The sequence below is a fragment of the Cynocephalus volans genome, chromosome 14, assembly GCF_027409185.1.
Source record: "Cynocephalus volans isolate mCynVol1 chromosome 14, mCynVol1.pri, whole genome shotgun sequence".
Lineage (NCBI taxonomy): Eukaryota > Metazoa > Chordata > Mammalia > Dermoptera > Cynocephalidae > Cynocephalus > Cynocephalus volans.
The window spans coordinates 10,419,481-10,439,889 of record NC_084473.1 but is presented as its reverse complement, the minus strand read 5'-3'; the positions used below and the strand labels follow the sequence as shown (position 1 = coordinate 10,439,889).

At 50.1% G+C, this 20,409-nt stretch overlaps 2 protein-coding genes across 2 annotated transcripts in view; one reads left to right on the top strand and one right to left on the bottom strand.

Annotated features, from left to right (window-relative positions):
* The window catches only part of HPCAL1 (hippocalcin like 1), a 110,322-nt gene extending 90,980 nt beyond the window's left edge, over window positions 1–19,342 (bottom strand). The window contains exon 1 of the mRNA XM_063078422.1: window positions 19,089–19,342. The gene's annotated coding sequence lies outside the window, so the exon portion shown is untranslated. The remainder of the gene's footprint in view (window positions 1–19,088) is intronic.
* LOC134363073 (large ribosomal subunit protein uL30-like) lies at window positions 7,897–8,708 on the top strand. Its single transcript, XM_063078616.1, has one exon. The coding sequence runs from the start codon at window positions 7,903–7,905 to the stop codon at window positions 8,647–8,649; it is 747 nt and encodes a 248-aa protein (XP_062934686.1). The 5' UTR covers window positions 7,897–7,902; the 3' UTR covers window positions 8,650–8,708.
* Window positions 19,343–20,409: the final 1,067 nt, after the last annotated feature.

Sequence of the window (20,409 nt, the reverse complement as noted above, 5' to 3'; positions counted from 1 at the left end):
CGCAGCTGCAGCTCGTGACGTCTTAAAGCCACAGACCGTGTCAGGAAGCCACTCTGCGAGATGCTCCAAAAGAACTATCAAGGCAGCTCTGGGCCTGGCATCGGGAATTGAGGGAGCCACCCTTAGGCTGGTCAGCGGCACGCTGGCGAGGGCGGTCACTGGACACCCTCTCTGAGCAGGCCTCTGCAGAAGCAGGTGCCAGGAAAAGGCCAGAAGCTCGGGGAGAATAGCTCCACCCCTGCCTGGCACTTGGGACCCACGCCGACCCCGGCATTGCCACCTTGGAGGCCTGAGACCGGGGACAGGTCCCCCTTTGAACCCCAGGGCTCTTGTCTGTAAAGTAATGGTGGCCTCTGTGGGGCTGAAAAATAAACTAAAGTGATGATGTAGCAGAGCAGGTCGGTGTACTGAAAACCCCGTGAATATGTGATTATGGCTGCTGACGGGTTAACAGCACTCGGAGTTCACAACCCAACAACCCCTGCCCTCAAACAAAACAAAACTCAACTAAAAACCACCCAGGCAGGTCTTCACGGGCCATTAGCCAGGATAATAAAAAAACTCCCATTTTCACTGAATGTCAGTAAAGACAGGCGAGGCAGGTCCAGGGCAGTCTTTTCACCTTCCCCAGTCGTTATTATCCACACTTACTCAAAATGTAGGCTGAAAACCATCAGGCAATTAAGGAATCCTCCAAGTAAAGGCAAGGATCTTTGAGAAACGCTGAATGGCCACATTGTACTCACAGCCACAGAGTGGCTGTCCCCACAGTGAGGAAACTGAGGCAGAAGGGGAAGTGATTTTCTCTCCCAAGGTCATAAAAGAGGTAGTTCTGGCTGACCCTGGGGCTTCAGTTAGCAGAGTCTCCCGACCCCAAACCTGGCTGCCGACCTCTAGCCCACACCCTTAGAAACAGTCACCACATTAGCCTGGCCCAAGGAAGAATTTCTGAATAACAGGCCACTTACAACATAGAGCTGTTGTCATGGTAACCAAAGTCTTAACAACTTTGGCATTTCCACAACCTCTGATTGATCCAGATCTCAAAATTAACATTACAATGAAAGAGTATTTGCATTTAATTTATTTTAATTGGCTTTTACATAACAAAATGTCTTGGTTTCACCCTTAATAACAACAGGGTAAGTGAGTTCTTAATAGTGGGACCCTGAAAAACAGCAAAATGAAAGCCAATCATTTCAAATTTCCACGACTGGAAAAATTCTAAACTGACTTTCTTCAAGTACATTCTGCATAATTCTCTTTCTTTTTCAGAGATGACAAGACCTTCAGCATGTTGACGCTCATTCTTTTGACTATGGTCTTGTATCACATTTTAAAAAGATAGGATGTTCACAGCGTTTCCATGCAGTAGTCACACCAGAAGTGCATATGTTCAGTTCCAAGAGGACAGAGATTTTTTGTTTTTTGTTTTTTTGGCTTTCTTTTTTCCACATTGATGTATCCCCAGTGCCTGGAAAAATCCCTAGCACATGGTAGGCACTCCATAAATATTTGTTGAATGAATGGATGTGGGCTAATTCCCATTACCTGAGTTAATGTGTATAAAGCACTTAGGATGGTGTGGGTTACTTGAGCTTTTATTTTCATTATAAACGGGGTGTGGTTCATGCTTGGCTAAGGTCTGGGCCTGCAAAAGATGGGCCAGCCCCAGGGTCAGGGGAATGGGTGAGGGGCTTCACCTGCAGGCCAACCCCCGTATCTGTCTCAGCCACCCACACGACTCCCTTCAGCAATTCCACTTAACATCCACCTACTGCAAGGGCCTAAGAATTTAGAGAGATGAACGTGAATGTGTTTGGTCCCTGCTCTCCAGGGAACCCATCTACTGGGAAGACATTTCTTTTTTTAATTCCATTCCCCTGAGAGGTGCTCTAACACTGACATAGAGTACAAGGTGCACAGGGGACACCTGGGGAAAAGGAACCGCAGCTTGAGAAGCCCCGCTTGGCTCTTGAAGGACCAGCAGGTGCTTGCCAGGTACAGATGGGGAAGGGAGAGGAGCCAGGGGTTCCCAGCAGAAGGACCAGCAACTGCAGAGGCCTAGAGGAGCGAGAGTGTGACAAGGAACTGCCGATACACAGAGTACAAAATGTGACCTGGGGGGCGGAGGGGAAGAGGGGGAGGAGAGGCGAGACAGGGCCACATCCCAGAGGGTTTCTCATGCCATGCTTAGCACTGAGACTTTGCTGTGCCAGCAAGGATTTGACAGCGTGCTGCACTATGATCAATGTACATTCAAGAAGGCTCACACTGGGACAGGTGGGGAACAGTCTAGGGAGCTGGGGAGGCTGGGTCAGGAGACCTGCTAGAAAGAGACAGTAACACAGGCAAGGGTGGCGAGTGTGGCACAGTGCCAGTGGACGTGAAGAGCCTGTGGTCCATCTGGGAGATCTTAACCCTGATGACAACTTAGAGACCAGCTTGACCAGATGGAGGGAAAGTGAAGCAGAGAAGGGGCTAGAATGGCTCCAGCCTGGCCTGCTGTCTGAGCAGGTGGTGGTCTATCTGGGGGACTTAGGAATGATACATTCTGTCAGACATTCCATCAATGGGGAATGCTTTTGTCTGTAAACAACATAAAACCAGACAAGTGGTGGCTTAAACAAGAAAGGGCTTTCTTTGCATCACAGAACAAAACTGTGGGGTAGGGGGTCCAGGGCTCGGACAGTAGTTCAGGATTGCCCAGTCTTTTTCTGCTCTTCCATCCTTAGCTCGTGGATTCAGCCTCACGGTCGCAGGATGGCTCCCCTACTTCCAGAAATTACACCTGCTTTCCAGGCAGAAAGAAAAAGGATGGGCCAAAAGCCTTCTGCCTTGAGACTTTGGCTCTTTATTCGGAAAGGGAAGTCCTTTCCAACAGATTTGAACTAACATCTCACAGCCAATTCACTGGGCTCCCCTAGCAGGGAGGGGCCGGGGCAGTCAAGTCTCTCGTTTTCCAGCTCTTGGTGGAGTGGCCTTTTCACCTGCTGCTCCCAGTGCCTGTGTCCTCCTCCTCTGGCTGCCATGTGGCCAGGTCCCCCATTTTGTCAAAACTTTGCTCAAATATCACCTTCTCATGACCACCCTATTTAAAATTGCATGTCTCGAGGCTGGCCTGTGGCTCACTTGGGAGAATGTAGAGCTGACAACACCAAGGCCATGGGTTCGGATCCCATATAGGGATGGCCGGTTCGCTCACTTGGGAGAGCGTGGTGCTAACAACACCAAGTCAAGATCCCCTTTCTGGTCATCTTTAAAAAAAAAAAAAAAAAATTGCATGTCTCAGTATATCTGAGTGAAATAAAAACATATGTCCACACAAAAGCTTATGCACAAATGTTTCTAGCAGCACTATTCATAATGGCCAAAAGTAAAAACATCCCATATGTTCATCAACAGATGAATAGATTTTTTAAATGTGGTACATCCACACAATGGAACACTACTCAGCCATATAAAAGTACGGATACATGCTGTATGTAACATAGAGGAACATCACGGTCAGTAAAGGAAGCCAGACACAAAAGGCCACGTATTGTATGATTCCATCGTTACAAAATGTCCAGAATAGGCAAATCCACAGAGACCAAAAGTAAATTATTGGTCTGCAGGGCCTAGGACAAGAGGAGATTAGGGAGTGGCTGCTAATTGCTATGGGATTTCTTTTGGGGGTGATGAAAGTGCTCTGAAATTAGTAGCAATAGGTGCTCAACTTTGTGAATATACTAAAAATAACAATTGTGCATTTTAAAGTGGTGACTTTCATTATGGGAATTATATCTTAATAATACTTTCCTCTCAAAAAATAAATTGTGTCTCTCACCCACCCCTTATCAAGTACCTCCACCCCTTCACTGGTTTATTTTTTTCCCACAGTCTTATCACCTTCTAAGTATTACTACATTATACTACATAATCTACTTATTTCATTTACTGTTTGTTGCTCCCAGAGCTCTGAGATACATAAAGGAGGGCAGGATTTTAGCCTGAATCGTTCTCTTGCACAGTCCGGCACACAGTAGGCGCTATGTGAATGAATGAATGAATGACAGCTCCACCAAGGGGCCAGAGTGGGCCCACTGATGGGAGAGCACCCCTCCTTACCTGGGGATTCTCTTTCCACACTCAGTCCCTGCTTAAACAGAGATTACTGAACACACAGACCCTGCCCCTGGGGAGTCTCCAGCCAGATGAAAAGATGAGACCCACGTTTGGGAGGCGACCTGCCAGGACCAGAGCCTGGCAGATGGCCAAGCCGTGGGAGACCCAGCAGCAGTGACCCAGGAAAAGCAAAGCCTGGAAGCTTCTTGGAGGAGGCTGTCCTTAAGCAAGGCTGTGAGCTGGAAGGGGGTTTGGGAGGCTGCAGGAGCAAGAGAGCCTCCCCACAGGGTGTGGTCATAAAGCAAATGCTTCTCCTCAAAGGATGGCTTTGACAATTCAGATGAGCATTGTGTAAGTCCCATAATTCAAGACCCAAGCCCCGCAGTGGGGCATCCCTGCAGCCCAGGGCCAACTCCATTCAGCAAGATTATGAGTTAGATAGGACGCAAGTCCCTGAGAATTTCAAACCGCAAGTGCCCATCCCAGCCACCCCCCTCAGCCCCTCGTTCCCGACAGAGGTGCTCACACAGTTGGTTGCCTCCAGGAGCAGGTCTTAGGGGAGCTGCCTGCTAAATCTGTGCTCTGATTTGAGCCAAGCCTGACTGTCTGTTTGAACAAGCGTTTGTAACCGGAGCGTTCAGTCCCCAGGCTGCCCAGTACATAGTGGCAAGTCACCCCCCTGCCTGGAAGACAGAAAGACGGAGGCTCAGATGCTCCTGGTGACAGGCGGGGTGAGAAGACGCAAATGTTTTCCCATTTCCTCTGCCAGGCTCCAGGCCTCTCCTGTGGAATAACATCTCCCGGAGAAAAATGAAAAGCACAGGGCAATCCCAGACTGGGGGCAGGAAAAGGGCAGAAGGCACAGAACTCAAGTGTCCACGAGTCGAAGCCTCCAGACCCATCAGGGAAACCTGCTGCTCCAGATAAGCCCGAGTCAGGGGCAGGAGGATGTGGATACAGAAAGACTGAGGATGGTGACATAGACAGTCCTTACATTCAGAGCACTTTAGAGTGCATAGGAGCTTTAATGGCAATGACTATGACAACCCTGCAAGAGCGATTGTATAATTCCTATTTCACAGATGAGGAAGCAGATGCTACAAGGCCATGCCCATCACAGGCATGACAGTGTCCCAGCAGCCCAGGGACCAACGTGGAGAAGGTGCAGGTGGATGCTGGTTAAGCCTCCAGAAGGGGAGCAGGATAGGACAGAGTGCACAGGCAGGGGCTTTTTCCCTTCAAAAGAACAGTCTGTTCATTTCACATTAGTCTCTAAGGGACCAGTCAGCCTCAAGAAAAGACAGCTCTGCCTGCTGTCACTCTCCAAACTGGAGCTATCAAGCACAGAGGTGTCTCTAAGCCCCAGGGCACTCGAGGCCCGAGGCTTGCCTTCTTGTTCCGATCACAGCATCCTCTGGCTGGAATAGAGAGTTCGCCCATCAAAACCAGCAGCTGCACATAGACGCTAGGGTCCGTCACTTTCTCCACGTCGCCAATGTCAAGCTCAGCCACCAACTCCATTCCACACCCACATGCAGCCTCCTCAGGCTGGTGGCGAGGCCACTCGAGTCCTCTTCCAGTTAACGAGCGTGTGCAAAATGGACCATCCATCGGCAGGGCTGCAGTGAACCCTTGCTGACCACAGGCCCAGGGAAGGGAGGAAATGGGTGGCCGCCGCCTTTTGCTGATGAAGTGACTGCAAAGAAGACCAGCCAGTGAGGGGGCAGGTAGGACGCCCACCTGGGACTGCCTACTGCTGATGTTGTGAGATGCTCTGTCCCGCTGGGGTTGAGCATGCTGAAGCCAAACTAATATTTGACAAGACCCAGGAAGTGCAAAGAGCTTTCCACATAGCCATCCATCAAGTGATTGTCTTTAGAAACTATGAAATGAGGTGGGACCAAGAATATGCATGGATAAGATTTTTGCAGTGTATAAAGTTATTGGAAGCGGACTGATAGAGCTCTGTCCTGCATTCTGAAAAATGCCTATGGTAATAACAGACCAAACAAAACAGCTGAAGTATCATCCATCCAGCGAGGCACAGGCCCACCGTCCCTGGGGCAGTGAGAGGTTCTCGGCCCCACGGTTTGGCAGTGGCCAGGAGCAGACCAGCCCAGCGCCCTCTCCTTGGCTTCCATGACCATAGTACAAGCTCCACCTGGGCAGGCTTCCAACGGCCTTGCTCAATGTTGTATTCCCAAGGCCCAGACAGGGGCTTGGCATGCAATATGGAATTGTCCAATTAATCATCATTCACACTAAAGCAAGCATCCCTATCTTTAGTAAAAGATTTTGTTGTTGTTTCAGATAGGGGGTTTCAGTGCATTTAAGTACTTCTGGCAGGAAAAGGTAGGGCTATGCAGCGTTAATAATTTAGCAAAACAGAACTGTGGGCAACATTATGTGAGAAATCACTACGTAAGTCAACAAAAACATCTGACCTTTGTTTAGAAAACCTTAATTCACACACACACAGAAATATCACCTAAAATGAGGCTGACTCCTTTTCCAGGACAACTGGGATACCCAGGAAGCCACAGTGACACACCTGGTCGCCATGGTAACCTACCTGTCTCCAGTGATAGGCTAGCAGGCTTCTGTCTCTGTGTTGAATCCTGTAACAACCTGAGGACCCAGCATTTGAAAAGAACAATTTCTCAACACTGGAGCCACATTAATTTTTTTTAAATTTGGTTTCCTTATGGTGAAGATCCTGAAATTGTTTAGCAGGTGTAATGGAATTTTGCTGACAATTATATTTTCTTTCTCCAGATCATAAATATGACAGTGGACTATAAAGATGTGATATTTTAAAATATCTAATCCAAGAAACTATAAGCAGGCACTGAGCTGGTAGCAAAGGCAACCTCTGGTTTCTCACACTTTGTAGCAATGTTATTTCCCCTGGAGCGGTGGCCTGGCCTCCAGCACCCCTGACCTTCGTTCACTGTGAAATGAATCTTTTGTATTAGCCAGCTTCTCTGACGGAGGGCCTCGTCTCCATGACTTTCCACTGCTGCCTTCATATCCTGGACTAAAACAGATTAAACCTCTGAAAAATGACGGGGAATAACAGCCTAAGAAGGCTTTGGAGGGATGCCACCAAAAGTCGGGCATGGCCCTAAGAAGGGCTGAGATGGGCCTCCTACCAGGCAGCAAATAGTCAACCCAACGTCAACCCAACATCACCCCGACATCTGAGTCACAGCAGAGGAGGAAAGATCACCACCAGGAGCATCCCAGTTCACAGGAGCTGGCGATGAGCAGGTTCGTGCTCAAGGGATCATGCAGGAAGAGCAGGAATGGGGAACAGAAAAAACTATTTTCAAAAAAAAAAAGCTGAAATGTATTAGCCTGATAGACAAACAGTAAGGAGATTGTTCCTGGAAAAACAGGGGCAATCAAAAATGACAGCAGAGGCTGGTGGTATCAGGACATCAAACTACCTCATTAAAATACCCAAGGTTAAAACCATAAAGCCTCCTTCCAGGTCAAGAAATGAAATGAATGCCCAAATTCAAGCAAACAAAAAGAAGCAGCACATTCTAGATCATAAACAAACTCTACACTCTGCCACACTGAAATGGTGAATTTCTCAAAAGACTTGGAACATTTTTCTTTATATCCCAGTTAATAGATTTGCTCGGTATTGGATTTAGATGCAATTAACAAATTCTGATGAGGTATTATAATAAATTTCTATTAATTCAAATAATCATAAGTATGGAAGTTGTGGGTTCTAGACAGTCTAACTATAAAAAGAAGTTTGCTTGCTCTTTTCCGGGTGGAATCATGGAGGGTGTCGAAGAGAAGAAAAAGAAGGTTCCTGCTGTGCCGGAAACCCTTAAGAAAAAGCGAAGGAATTTCGCAGAGCTGAAGGTCAAGCGCCTGAGAAAGAAATTTGCCCTAAAGATGCTTCGAAAGGCAAGGAGGAAGCTTATCTATGAAAAAGCTAAGCACTATCACAAGGAATATAGGCAGATGTACAGAACTGAGATTCGTATGGCTAGGATGGCAAGAAAAGCTGGCAACTTCTATGTACCTGCAGAACCCAAATTGGCATTTGTCATCAGGATCAGAGGTATCAATGGTGTGAGCCCAAAGGTCCGAAAGGTGTTGCAGCTTCTTTGCCTTCGCCAGATCTTCAATGGCACCTTTGTTAAGCTCAACAAGGCTTCCATTAACATGCTGAGGATTGTGGAACCATATATTGCTTGGGGGTATCCAAACCTGAAGTCAGTAAATGAACTAATATACAAGCGTGGTTATGGCAAAATCAATAAGAAGCGAATTGCCTTGACAGATAACAGTTTGATTGCTCGATCTCTTGGTAAATATGGCATCATCTGCATGGAAGATCTGATTCATGAGATCTATACTGTTGGAAAGCGCTTCAAAGAAGCAAATAATTTCCTGTGGCCCTTTAAATTATCTTCTCCACGGGGTGGGATGAAGAAGAAGACTACTCATTTTGTGGAAGGTGGAGATGCTGGCAACAGGGAAGACCAGATCAACAGGCTTATTAGAAGGATGAACTAAGGTATCTACCATGATTGTTTTTGCAATCTGTTTAGTTAAATAAAGTGACTACTTTCAAATTGAAAAAAAAAAAAAAAAAAAAAAAAAAGAAGTTTGCTAAGCAAATTAAGAGTTACGGTAAGCAAGGTAAGAGGGTAAACAGGGAATGGGTGTCTGGGATTCCTTTTAAAAACCTTTTTGTTAATCTCAACATATAAGGGAAAAAAATAAAATAAAACTTTGTTTCTCTCTAATTGCAAAAATATAGGCTGGTCGGTTAGCTCAGTTGGTTAGAACACAGTGTTTATAGCATCAAGGTTAAGGGTTTGGATCCCTGTACTGGCCAGCTGCCAAAAAATAAAAATAATAATAATAATACATGCCCATTGGGAAAATTTGTTATATAGAGAAACCTGAAAAAGCAGGAAAGAGAAATCACTCATGATCCCATCAGATTCATCCACTGTTTACAGACTGGTATATTTCCTTCTCATTTATCTTCGCTTTTTTTCCTCCCAAACATAATTGAAATAAAACTGTCTGTATAATTCTATATCTTACTTCTCAGCCCCATATTTAGGAGAAATGTTTAAATTGCTTATTTTCAACCCCTTTAGCAAATACCTTCTATCCTACTAACACGAATATGCTAATTTCAAAGAATTCTTAATAATTCATTAAAAAGACTAATTTGAGGCAAAATCTGGCCAGTAGTTTGCATTACTACATGTACTTTTGTCTGAAAATCATACAATTCACCTGTCTTCTACAAGCTCCCTAATTCTGACTTTTCTCTAATTCACAATTAGAAAACAAGATGTTCAATTTACTGGTTTCTTAGATAATCGACGTATAACCTCCTGAGAAGAACATAAATACATCATTGTAATGAGGGCATTTGGCTTTTCTCGCTGGAGCGTCCTCTTAGGGGAATAGGAAATGGCTTCTAAATAAGGCCCCCGATCCTCAGCCTAAGAACCTAGCTCAACTGCACCCTCCTCCTATGAGGCCACCGTGAACATCCCACTGAAACCCCTCACGTCCAGCTCTGACTCCTTTATACCATGAGCCCTGCCGTCTTGACCCCAGATTCCTCACCACAGGAAGTCAAAAGGAAACCCTTGGTGAGATGGGCAGATGAAACCAACACACAGAGTTCACCCCCTCCCTTCCTCCCACCCCCACCTCTTCCTTCTAACCTAGGCTGGCACACTTGTCCCTCGACAGTGTCAGTTTCTTCTGAATTGCAACGCCGCCTCTTAACACAGCAGTTGCTAAGGTGTCTGCATTTTCCAGAAGGTTCATTATTTTGTAGTTTAGCTATGAAAATTCCCTCTATGCTCTATGCTGGATGTACCCTACAACACAAGTTTACATTTTTAAACATTTCCCCTGAATTATAGAGCTGACAGAGGATTTAGAAGTTATCTAGCCCTAAGCCCCATTTCACAAATGAGGGAACTGAGATCTGGAAAGAAAATATCCCCAAGACCAAGTCAAAGCTGGACATTAATAATGAGATGGGGCAATCCATAAAGCCTCAGCGGCTTCCAGACACTGTCCTGCAATTTCAACAAACACATGAAACAAACAGCAATGGGCAGTGAGCACAGAAAACACCACGAGTGCCCTGACCTGGCCACTCAGGTCTGCAAAGCTAGCCATTCATGCAAGGCGTTAGATCTTAGAAAATTCAACGCATCCACCATCCCACAGATGAGGAAGCGGGGAGTGGTTTAGTGACCCATCTGGGCATCCATTTCATTCCAGGCTCTGTGCCACGAACAGGGGGGTCACCAAGGAGAACTCCAAAGGGTCCCACCTAAAGAGGCCCACCTCTCTGGGAGAAGTGGATAAGCATGAAGCCCAACCAGTATGGTCAGTAAGGTCAGAACTACTGGTCCTCAGTGGAGGAGCAAAGGAGAGCTCCACAGAGCAGACAACACTAGACCCAGGCCTGAAAAAATGGTTGAAATTTCCCAGAATCTTCCAGATCAGTGATTCTCATGGAGTCGCTTCCAGCATCACAGTCCACCATCCATGCACTTGGGTTCTCTATACCTACAATCATCCTGTCCTAACTCTCCTCGTCACCCCCGCCCCCCTACATCCCCCCAGTAGGAAGCCTGCAAAGGACAGCTAATTCAGCAAGAATGGAGTATGTGACACAGTAGCCCAAAGGATGAGAAGCAATGCTGAGACTGGAAAATGACGGCGACAGTGATGGTGATGGTGGTGATGAGACAGTGATAATGAGGAGGAGGAGGAGAATGGTGACAGTGATGATGTGGTTGTCCTGGGGAGCCAGGAACTGGCCTAGGACAAGCCACAGGGGGAAGGAGCTGTGGACCACAGTGAGACTCTGTGCTGCTTGGGGGTCCCTGGCTGAGAGAACCTGGGATGCCTTACCTGTGCTACACTTTCCCTCCCCCCACTCCCACGCACACTGATGAAATTAATCCCTAAATACGTTAGCTTTCGCCTTGCAGCTAGCTCCGAGAACAATGAGCCAAGCCATACTGTTTTCAGACCAGGTAGTAACATATCACCAAGAACATATGCTGATAAAAGCAGCAATTCTTCATCCCCTTCTCCAGAGAGAAAGAAGGAAAAGCACCCCCCAGAAAATAAGAAGAAGCCAAAGCAGCCCCTATTTTTCGTGTCCCGCACTGCAGGCTAAGTCCCTGCCAGACTGTCCAGGCTGCGTCACCAAGCATGAGCACACCGCACGACTGAAGGGTTTTTAATAAAGCACATCCCTGCCTCTGCCGCTCCACACTTGGGCAGGGCTGGGAGTCCTGCCACCCACAGCCCTGCACCAGCCTCCGATACTGGTGGCTTTTCTGGACATCCCACACTTCTTCACTCCACCAGGAGCGGCTCTCCAGTCACACGCCGTTAATATAGAAAATTGCACGACATTGGAAACGATTTTTTTTTAACGCAGGTGATTGATTTTGAGAGGTTCTCACTTCCCTCCAAAAACTGATTACAGGGCAACAAACAGAAAAGACGGGAGTGACAGGGAAGAGTGCAGGCTGTCGCCAATTGTTTTCTTTGGAAATGTCTGTTAAATACACAGAAAGCAAGCAGAGAGCTGAGCATTTTGCTGATGGAGGGGAAAAAGCACGGTAATCCATATATACCGCTGCACGGAATCGCCACTCTTCAAGTGTTCCCAGCGGTCCTCCCTCGGTCTGCTAGCAAAAATGCATCCAAGCTTGCAAAGGGGGAGGGGACCAAAAGGTCTGGCCTTACTGTAACTAAGGAATAAACTGCAGATCTCTCTGTATAGCCCCCCAGGCTCAGGGTTACCGTGGGTGCGTCAAGGACCCTGAGAGATGCTTCACAGAAAGCATAAGGCTGGACCCATCCAAAATGGCAGCTCTCCAAGCTCCAAACCGTGACCCGCACTGGCTCCCTTCCAGAAGCTTTCACACACACAACCGTCACAGGCTGTCACATCAAAGGCCTTGCTACTACAGTCTGAATCAAAATATGCCTAATAAACCTGAGTTTGAAAAGGAGTACTTAGCGGCAGAGGAGGCACAACCGTCCAGGAATTTTTACACAGTAACAGCACCACCACCATTTACTGCACACACGTGACCAGCCAAAGACCCAGCTAGGTATTCCCAGCCATGTGTCCTTTGACTGTCTGAGATGGGTCTAGAACCCCCTTCTGCATAGGAGCAAACTAGGACTCAGAGAGCATCACCCAGCCAGTAAACAACAGGGCAGAGACTATGATTCCAGCCCAGATCTGCCTGACCTCAGCACCCTGATCTTTCCCCCGAGATATTTTGCAAATGAGGGTCTGACAACACTGATCCTTCAAAAAGAAACAGGACATTCTTATTGTCTACCGTGAACTTTCTTTACATCCGTGGGGGAGAGAGACCTCGTGTGACCTGGTGGTCTACCTCTGAGACCCAGATCAACCTGACATACAATTTCCATGTCTTGGTTTGTGCATCTGTGCAATGAGGTCTCCTCCTCTACTACCCTCCTCAAGGAACAAAAATGATGCAAGGAGAGAAATTCTTCTGAAATGCACAAGGCATCCAAGTATACAGTACCACTGCACTTGGCTCCCCCTCCCCAAGGGCCGAGCCTGTCCATTTACCAGGAGAACTCTCCACACGCACACATTTACTGAGCCCCTTCCACCTGCACAGTTGTGGACCAGATATTAAGACATGCCATGCACCACTTGTGCCCAAGAGGTGCTCCCATAGCTTAGGAAGAGACAACAAGACTCACATAGGAAAAACCGATCATCAGCCCAGGCAAGGCCCAAAACAGGGGCGGAGGAGAAAGTGACCCAGTTTAATTCTGTCCTTCTACTTTCTGCTGATGGCCTTGCACTACTTATTTTGCCCTGGGCCTCCTCAGTTTTTTCATTTAAAAAATGAGTCTGAGACCACTTGCTTCCTATGTTCTTGCTAAAACAAGACAACATAGATAGCAGGGCCCACATGACCTGACACACTACACACCTGCAGTTTAAATCCCAACACTCTGCTAGACACTCAGGAGTTAGACACAGGAAACGTGAGGACAGCACTTTGGCTGGCCGGCCAGCACTCCCCGAGCATGTGGCAGGGCACACGCCCTCCGAGCACGGGCTGAGAGGCCGCAGCGAGGGCTCGCCAGCTCGCTGCTCACTTCACCAGCGCGCGAGAAATCGATTCCAGCCCAAAGACTCCGTCAAGGCCTCACAGAAGAGGCCCTTGAGCCAAACCTACAGAAGCACAGCAAGGAAGAAAAGGTAAATCTCGAGAGACAGGAGGCCGAGCAGGGGGGCTGAGGGGTAGGGACAGGGAGCAACACAAACAGGCACAAGGGATCTGTCCCAGTGGTGGAAATGTTCTAAAATTGGATTGTGGTGATGGCTGCACAACTCTATAAATTTACTGAAAATCACTGAACTGTACACTTAAAATGAGTACACTTTATGATATATAAATTATATCTCCATAAAGCTGTTAATCTAAAAAAAATAGAAAGGATGAATAAGGGTTTAGTAGATAAAGAAGTCAGAGTAGGAGAGAAGAAAAAAAATCACTGAATATCCAGTCCCACCTCCAGCCCCTCCCCTGCCCCCACCGGCTCTCACAGGTGTCAGCTTAGAGGGTGTTTCTCCAGGAAGCCCCCATGCTCCCTAGCCCGGGGTGGGAGCTCCCCTGAGCTTGGTGGATGATCTCCCCACCCCCAGCCCAAGACCTTAAACTCCACACAGACAGGGAGGAAGCCTGCATCCAGCTTTCCCAGAGCCCAGCTTGGAACAAGGCACAGGGTAGGTGTTGTTCGAAACAACAAACGATACTTGCCGAATAAGAGAACAAACCTGGGGAGGGGAGTGGCAGGGAGTGGAGGCAGAGGAGAGTGAGATGATGAAATCTGTGCTTTAAACAGTGAACTGCGCTGACAGCCTGGCTGGAGCGAAGGAACTGGAAGCTGTGCTCCACGCTAGGAGCTGAGGAGGCTCTGCTGCACAGGAGAGGAGGCATGGGGGCGGGCAGCAGAGGCCAGGGCCATAGACAGGCCTGACCCAATTAGATGGGTGCAGCGTTGAAGGGGAGAGGCCCCCAAACACTCCTGAGATTCCTAGCTGTAACAAATGAACAGATGAGACGCATTGGCCATAACAGGTAGAAGACACAGTTGCAGCCGGGAGGAGGGGGGGTTCTTGGCTCTGCTTTGATGTGTAGTAGCATGGAGCCTGCACACCTTCCTGGAAGACAGCGTGGGGTCTGCAGCTCAGGGGGAGAGCAAGGTTGGGTGTGCCTTCACCTGCCAAAGCACAGACATGAGTGCAGGTGAGCGCAGCTGGGGGACCTGGGCAGGTGTAAGAAGACTGCTCAAGAGGTGCACTTAGTATGGTGCTTGCCAAAGGGGATGCAGTGCAAGGAATGATCTTGGCTAGGGCAAAAGGGTATTGAGGCAAAATCAGAGAAGAATTCCAAGAGGGGAACCATGCACCCCCCAAAGGCCTTCCTCCCTTCTTCAGGATTATGGCAACCTTAACTGTGGAGTAAGTATTTAATAATCATGAGTTTTCTCAGCCAAGGGTCAGAGACCCTCCCTCTCTCCTCAAGAAGACGTCTCGTGTAATGAGTCACGTGGGGCTGACTGGGCACCTCCACCCCCAGGCTCCTGGCTTCCTGCCAACTTGGGCTATACCTCCAGGACTAAAAAGAAATAAACGCCAGAAAATACAGCTGCTGGATTAGCAAGCATTGGGGGCGCACTTGGCTTATTAAGGTAAAGGAAAACAGCCCAAAGAAGTCATCTTTGCTACCCTGATGCTGGCAGGCAGGGGATGGCAGCCACGGGAGGAGAGTCGAGGCGTATGGGAAGGATGTCTTTAGTTAATCACGCCTCATCAATGCAGGGATGTGAAGCTTTGCCTCCGAAATTAAATTTTACATGAAACGACACGGCCAAGGTAGGGCTTTCTAAAGGATTTACAGTGGTTTTCAGATGATAAAAAAAAAAATTCTTTAGACTTGCACCTTGCTCATCAGTGCCTGAGAAATGTTCCACCTGTCAAACTGTATTGATCACCTGAAGTTATATTACAACTGTACCACTAGATCCCAACCAGTTGGGGTTTTTTTTGTTTTTTTTTTTTCTGGTGCAAAATGATTTGAAAGAAACATCCTTTTTCCCCACAGGGAATGTGGCACTAAGAGAGCCCCTAAGCCTATCCTGATATCTCCATATATGAGGGTACTTCAAAAAGTTCATGGAAATATAGAATCGAAAGATAACATGAATCTTCTCATGAATTTTTTGAAGTACCCTCCTACAATTACCCTCTGCCATCCCCAGATTAGAAACTCAACCTAAAGGGAAAAGGACAGGAGCTACATGAGATTCACAAACGCAGTCTTACATGTAGGTATGAAAAAAATAAGAAACCCCATGAGAATGTGAGAGAACAGGGAGCCCCAAAGTAGAGCAGCGTTAAAATCTACAAGTGTCTGCTCTTCTTCACTCCAGATGTGCCTTCCTTCCCCAAGCACAATGACATCAGGTGCTGACCAACCAGCAAAACACACATAATCCCCCATCAAGCCTGGGCTGCAACTCGAGTTGAAAGCATTATCCCACCACAAACAAGCATGGTTTAGGGTTTGCTGGAATGCAAAGTTTTAATACCAACCTGATCCCAATCTGGATAAAAATTTCAGCTGCCAGCTAGCTTAATCTCTGGTGCCCAATAAACTCGGGCTCCCTTTTAGTACCCTGGATTATCACCAAGTCATCAGTAAGCATGGTACTTTACCACTTGTGAGTAGCAATACGAGGTCTCACATTAAGTTCGGGAGAAGGATATAGTGAGTAAGAGGTAGCGAGAAATGCCCTGATGCACAAACATTCTACATGGTTTTTGGTTTTTGGTTTCTTTAGGCATCTGGCCAGTATGGGAAACCCTTGACCTTGGTGTTATCAGCACCACACTCTGACCAAGTGAGCTAACTGGCCAGCCCTCTACATAGTATTGCATGTGACAGGCAATCCTTGGAACTGTGCAGCAGAGCCCAGCAGGTAGGGGGTGCCAGAACTACCACATCACAGGATAATACTACAGCAGCTCCCTGTTGAAATGCAGCTAGGCGAGTACGAGGCTCCCAGCTGAAGAGCATGCACCAAAGGGAGCCCATAGCTTGTGTGGCATTTCTAAATCTGCACAGCCCTGTGGCCGGAAAGGGGGACTGAGATAAATTCTGAAGCAATTTGTCCAAATTCTTTTATTTCTCTTAGAATCTCTCTGGGAGGGCTTGTTAGAAATAAATGGGTCTGTGGCTGGAGTTTGGGCAAATCTCTGGTCTTTGGGGTTTTGACTTGTTCTAGCTTCTCCACAGGTCAAATGACCTTCCAGGCATCTGATTTCCAATGCCGAGTCTCCCAAATTGTTATCACACATTGACATTTATGTCCCACCTTAAAAAAAAAACAGCATAAAAACAGAACCCAAAGGGAGGAAGCCAGGCTAGAAGGAGGCACCACATCCCAGACCAGGGAGAAGCAGAGCCTCTGGGCCTTCCCTCTGGCACATTATCCAATAAAACCTCAAGAGCTCAGTAATTACAGGCGTTTTCAAAAGTGAAACAGAAATAGATCTAGGGCCAAAACACTGGCTTGCTTGAGACAAAGGGCTGGCTGTAACAAAAACAAAACAAAAGAAAACAACAAAACAGCTTTTTGGTCTATCTTCTGATCTGAGAAAGCCAGACTGATTTTTAAAAAATATATATATATTTTGACTGAATCTGATTATGGGGAGAAGAGTAGGATTCAGATCAAAAAACCTTTTCCCCTCTAGAATATAAAATCATTTGATGAAACAGAAAACAGGTTGCATTCTAATTGTGCCCCTGACACCAAGTCAGGATGGAAAATTAGCTTATTACGTGTTCCTGGCCTGCCATCACTGCTGGGATCTCAGGGCTTCAGTCCTGGCTAGAGACAAACCAAAGGAACCAAACCAGAGCATTCTGCTTCTCTGTGATAAAAGCCTGTAAAGCATTCCAGCTTCTCTTGCGGACACTACCAGGAGCATCTGACACTTGGGAAGGCTTCCCATGTCAGAGGCAGCCAAGCCCGGCTTCCCCTCCCCAGCCCACTCCCAGCCAGAGCTCCATTTTGAGAGCCTCAAGCATCAGTGAGGTCTGTTGTTCCCTGGTTAAAGGTTATTTGTTTTTTCCGACCGAGAAGGGTCCTGAGAAGAAACCAAGGCGATGGAGGGAAAGAATCCTTCGCTCCGGCAGAAGGCGACAGACACCAGGCAGCCTTCTGCCTTGCTGGGTCTGAGCAAGCGCTCAGGTGTGGTTGGCCAGACTCTCCGTGGCGAGAGCCGTGTGCACATTTACTGCAGTTCGATTTACGAGCAGTAGGTTTGAAAACGAAATATTTTTTAAATTAAGGTGTGGAGCTAGGAGGAAGGGTCCCGTGGGGCCCCGGGCCTCATGCAGAAGGCTGACTGCAAGGGAGCGGGGGCGGGAGGCCTGGAGGTGGGGTTGGAGGGTGTCCAAGGCCGAGGCCCGCGGCCGGACTCGGCGTCCTGCCAAACATCCTCCTCTAGGTGCATTCGGTGTTGGCCGAGAGGAAAGGGGGTGGCCCTAGGAGCCCGAGATCCGCGTCTGCGGGGAGCGCCACTTTCACACCGCGGCTCTCGGATCCCAGCAGCTGCATTCCCCGGGGACCAGGCACTTGTTGAAGGGGCTCCCGACTTCGCAGTCGCCGCCTTCCGACCAGCAGAGGAACCCCTGCTGCGGCGCGGGAGCCTTCGGGCTGGGGAAGGCCGGCGCGCCGCGCTGCGCGCTCCTGCGCCCCTGTGCTCCTGCGCTCCCGGAGGAGCGGCGAGCAGGCAGCGCACCCCGCAGCCTAAACTTTCTCCAATCTCCCTGCTTCGCCGCTAAGTTCGGGCCGGGAGAGAAGCACGGAACGCGCAGGAGGGAATGCAAGAGCCTCACCCACGATAAAGGGGAAAAAAAGAAAGATTTCCAACAAAAGATGCCAATGCAGTTAACACAGTCCCTACTATGTGCCAGGTACTAGGCCAAGAGCTATCTTTGGTGCGTTCCGGTTTTAACTGTCACGCCAACCCCCGAGGGAGGGGCTGTCCCCATTCGAAAGAGAAGCTAACCGCAACCAGGGAAGGTGGTGTGTCCGGCCCAGGTCGCAGTGCGGGTCGCGGCTAGCCCAGGGCTCTATTCGTCGTCCCACGGCCCTAGGAGGACACAGCGGATCGGCTCCGCGTGTGCCCCCGCACACACCTGGCCGAAGCCCACAGGCGACCCACGTGGGCCGCGCGGACATACTCCCTGGCGCGGGTAGCTTCGGCTGCCCGCGAGGCCCGCGTTTGCCCCGTCGGGTCCGAAACTGTCGCCGGGGCTCCTGAGCTCCGCACTGCGCCGACCGGCTGGGACAGGGGACTCGGCGCACAGGGCCGAACCGCCCACGCCCACCCCGCCACCCCCGCTCCGCTCACAGCTGCTCACACACGACACCCGCCCGACACCGGTCCCCACCAGCACCTGCGGCCCCCCGACATACAATTCCACAAACGCAGTCCAAAATGTGCCCACATGCCCACGAGCACAAGCCCATTGCAGAGCCACACCGCCGTCTGCGGTCCCCCACGACTCCACCATGCAGAGAAACAGGCACCCCCAACACACACACACACACACACACACACACACACAGGCGCACACACACACAGGCGCACACACACACACACACAGGCGCACACACACACACACACAGGCACACACACAGGCGCACACACACACACACACAGGCACACACACGGGCACACACAGGCACACACACACACAGGCGCGCACACACACAAGCACAGGAACACACGCAAAGAGCCCGACCGCAGCGCACGCCGGTGCACACGCCCGCACCCCCCGTAGACACGCAGCCCGTCCCTTCCCTACCGGCTCCCGCGCAGGACGCGGTCCTCCGGCTTCCCGAGCTCAACTTCGGCGCCGGCGACGGCCGCGGCGGGCCGGGGACCAGCTCCGAGGCCGGGAGGGGTGGCTAGAAGCACGGGCCTCTGTGCGCCCGCAGCTGCCGCGCCGGCCCTGCGCTCATCGCCGCCCAGAAAGACAAAAGAAAGCCGGCAGGCAGGGCGGGAGCGACGTGGAGGCGCCCGCCGGTCCGCTCGTCCGCCGCCTGCCGCCGCCGCGGCCCGCCTGCCAGCGCCGGGAAGGAAGGGACGCGAAGGCGGGACCCGGAGGCGGGGGCGGGGCGGGGCGCGCGGCCCGAGGCGGGCACTCAAGTTTCCTGCGGACCCGCCCCCGCCTCGACCACGCCCCCAGGACTGGCCCCGCCCAGCGGCGCCTCTCCGGGCACGCCCCCGCCCTCGCCACGCCCCCTGCTGGACCTTCGGCGCCAGGCCTGGGCCCGGACCCCTTTCCTCTCGCTCCCGTTCGGGCCTGTCTCGGTCCACCCGAGGCCCTGCCGGGTTCCAGCCCCGCGTGGCTTTGGGGGCAGGGGCGGAGCCGAGCACCTGTTCCGAGCACCAGTTACGCCTCCCTAACCCTTGGCCTCTGACCTGCGGTTTGTGGGAGAGGCAGAGAGGCGGCGCCCGGGAGGGGCCGGCCCTAAGCCCGCGTCCCCCACCCCCGCTGTCCTGTGCAGGAAGTGCGGCCCGGGTGGTCCGGGAAAGGGGAGAGGCCAGAGTCGCCCCAGGCCCCCTAGCGCGTGGCCACGCCGCCTGCCAGGCCCCTCCACGCCCCGACCCCCAGGCCTGTGTGCAGCTGCCACCTTGCTTTCCCACCCCCTCGTTCAGGGAAGGAGCTGGGGGCCCGGGAGGACCGAGACCTGGGTTCCAGTTGGCAAGTCCCTTAACGCTCTCGGCCTCGGTTTCCCCATCTGTAAAGTAGATGGGGAGGAGGGCTTCCGGGGGTCCTTCCTTCCCTGACATGCTGTGGGTCTTCAGTCTCCTTGCTGAGGAAGAGGTTGATTGACATCGCATGCCCAGGGACAGGCTGCCTCCACACTTCCAGAGCCCCTCGCCCTAACAGCTTCTGAAAAACTGGGCCTCTGAAGAACAAATATATACACACCCCCACCACAACCACCACCTCCCACCCCAAACATCCCTGAAGCAAGGTAACCACAGAAACAGCCATAAATGTGGAGCTGGGCGATCCTGTTAGGCTGTACAAAACCGTCTTTCTAGTGTCTCTAGGGGAGAACTCACATCCCTCCCTCAAATCCTCCTCCACAAAAACCTGGTGCGTGAACTGCCCT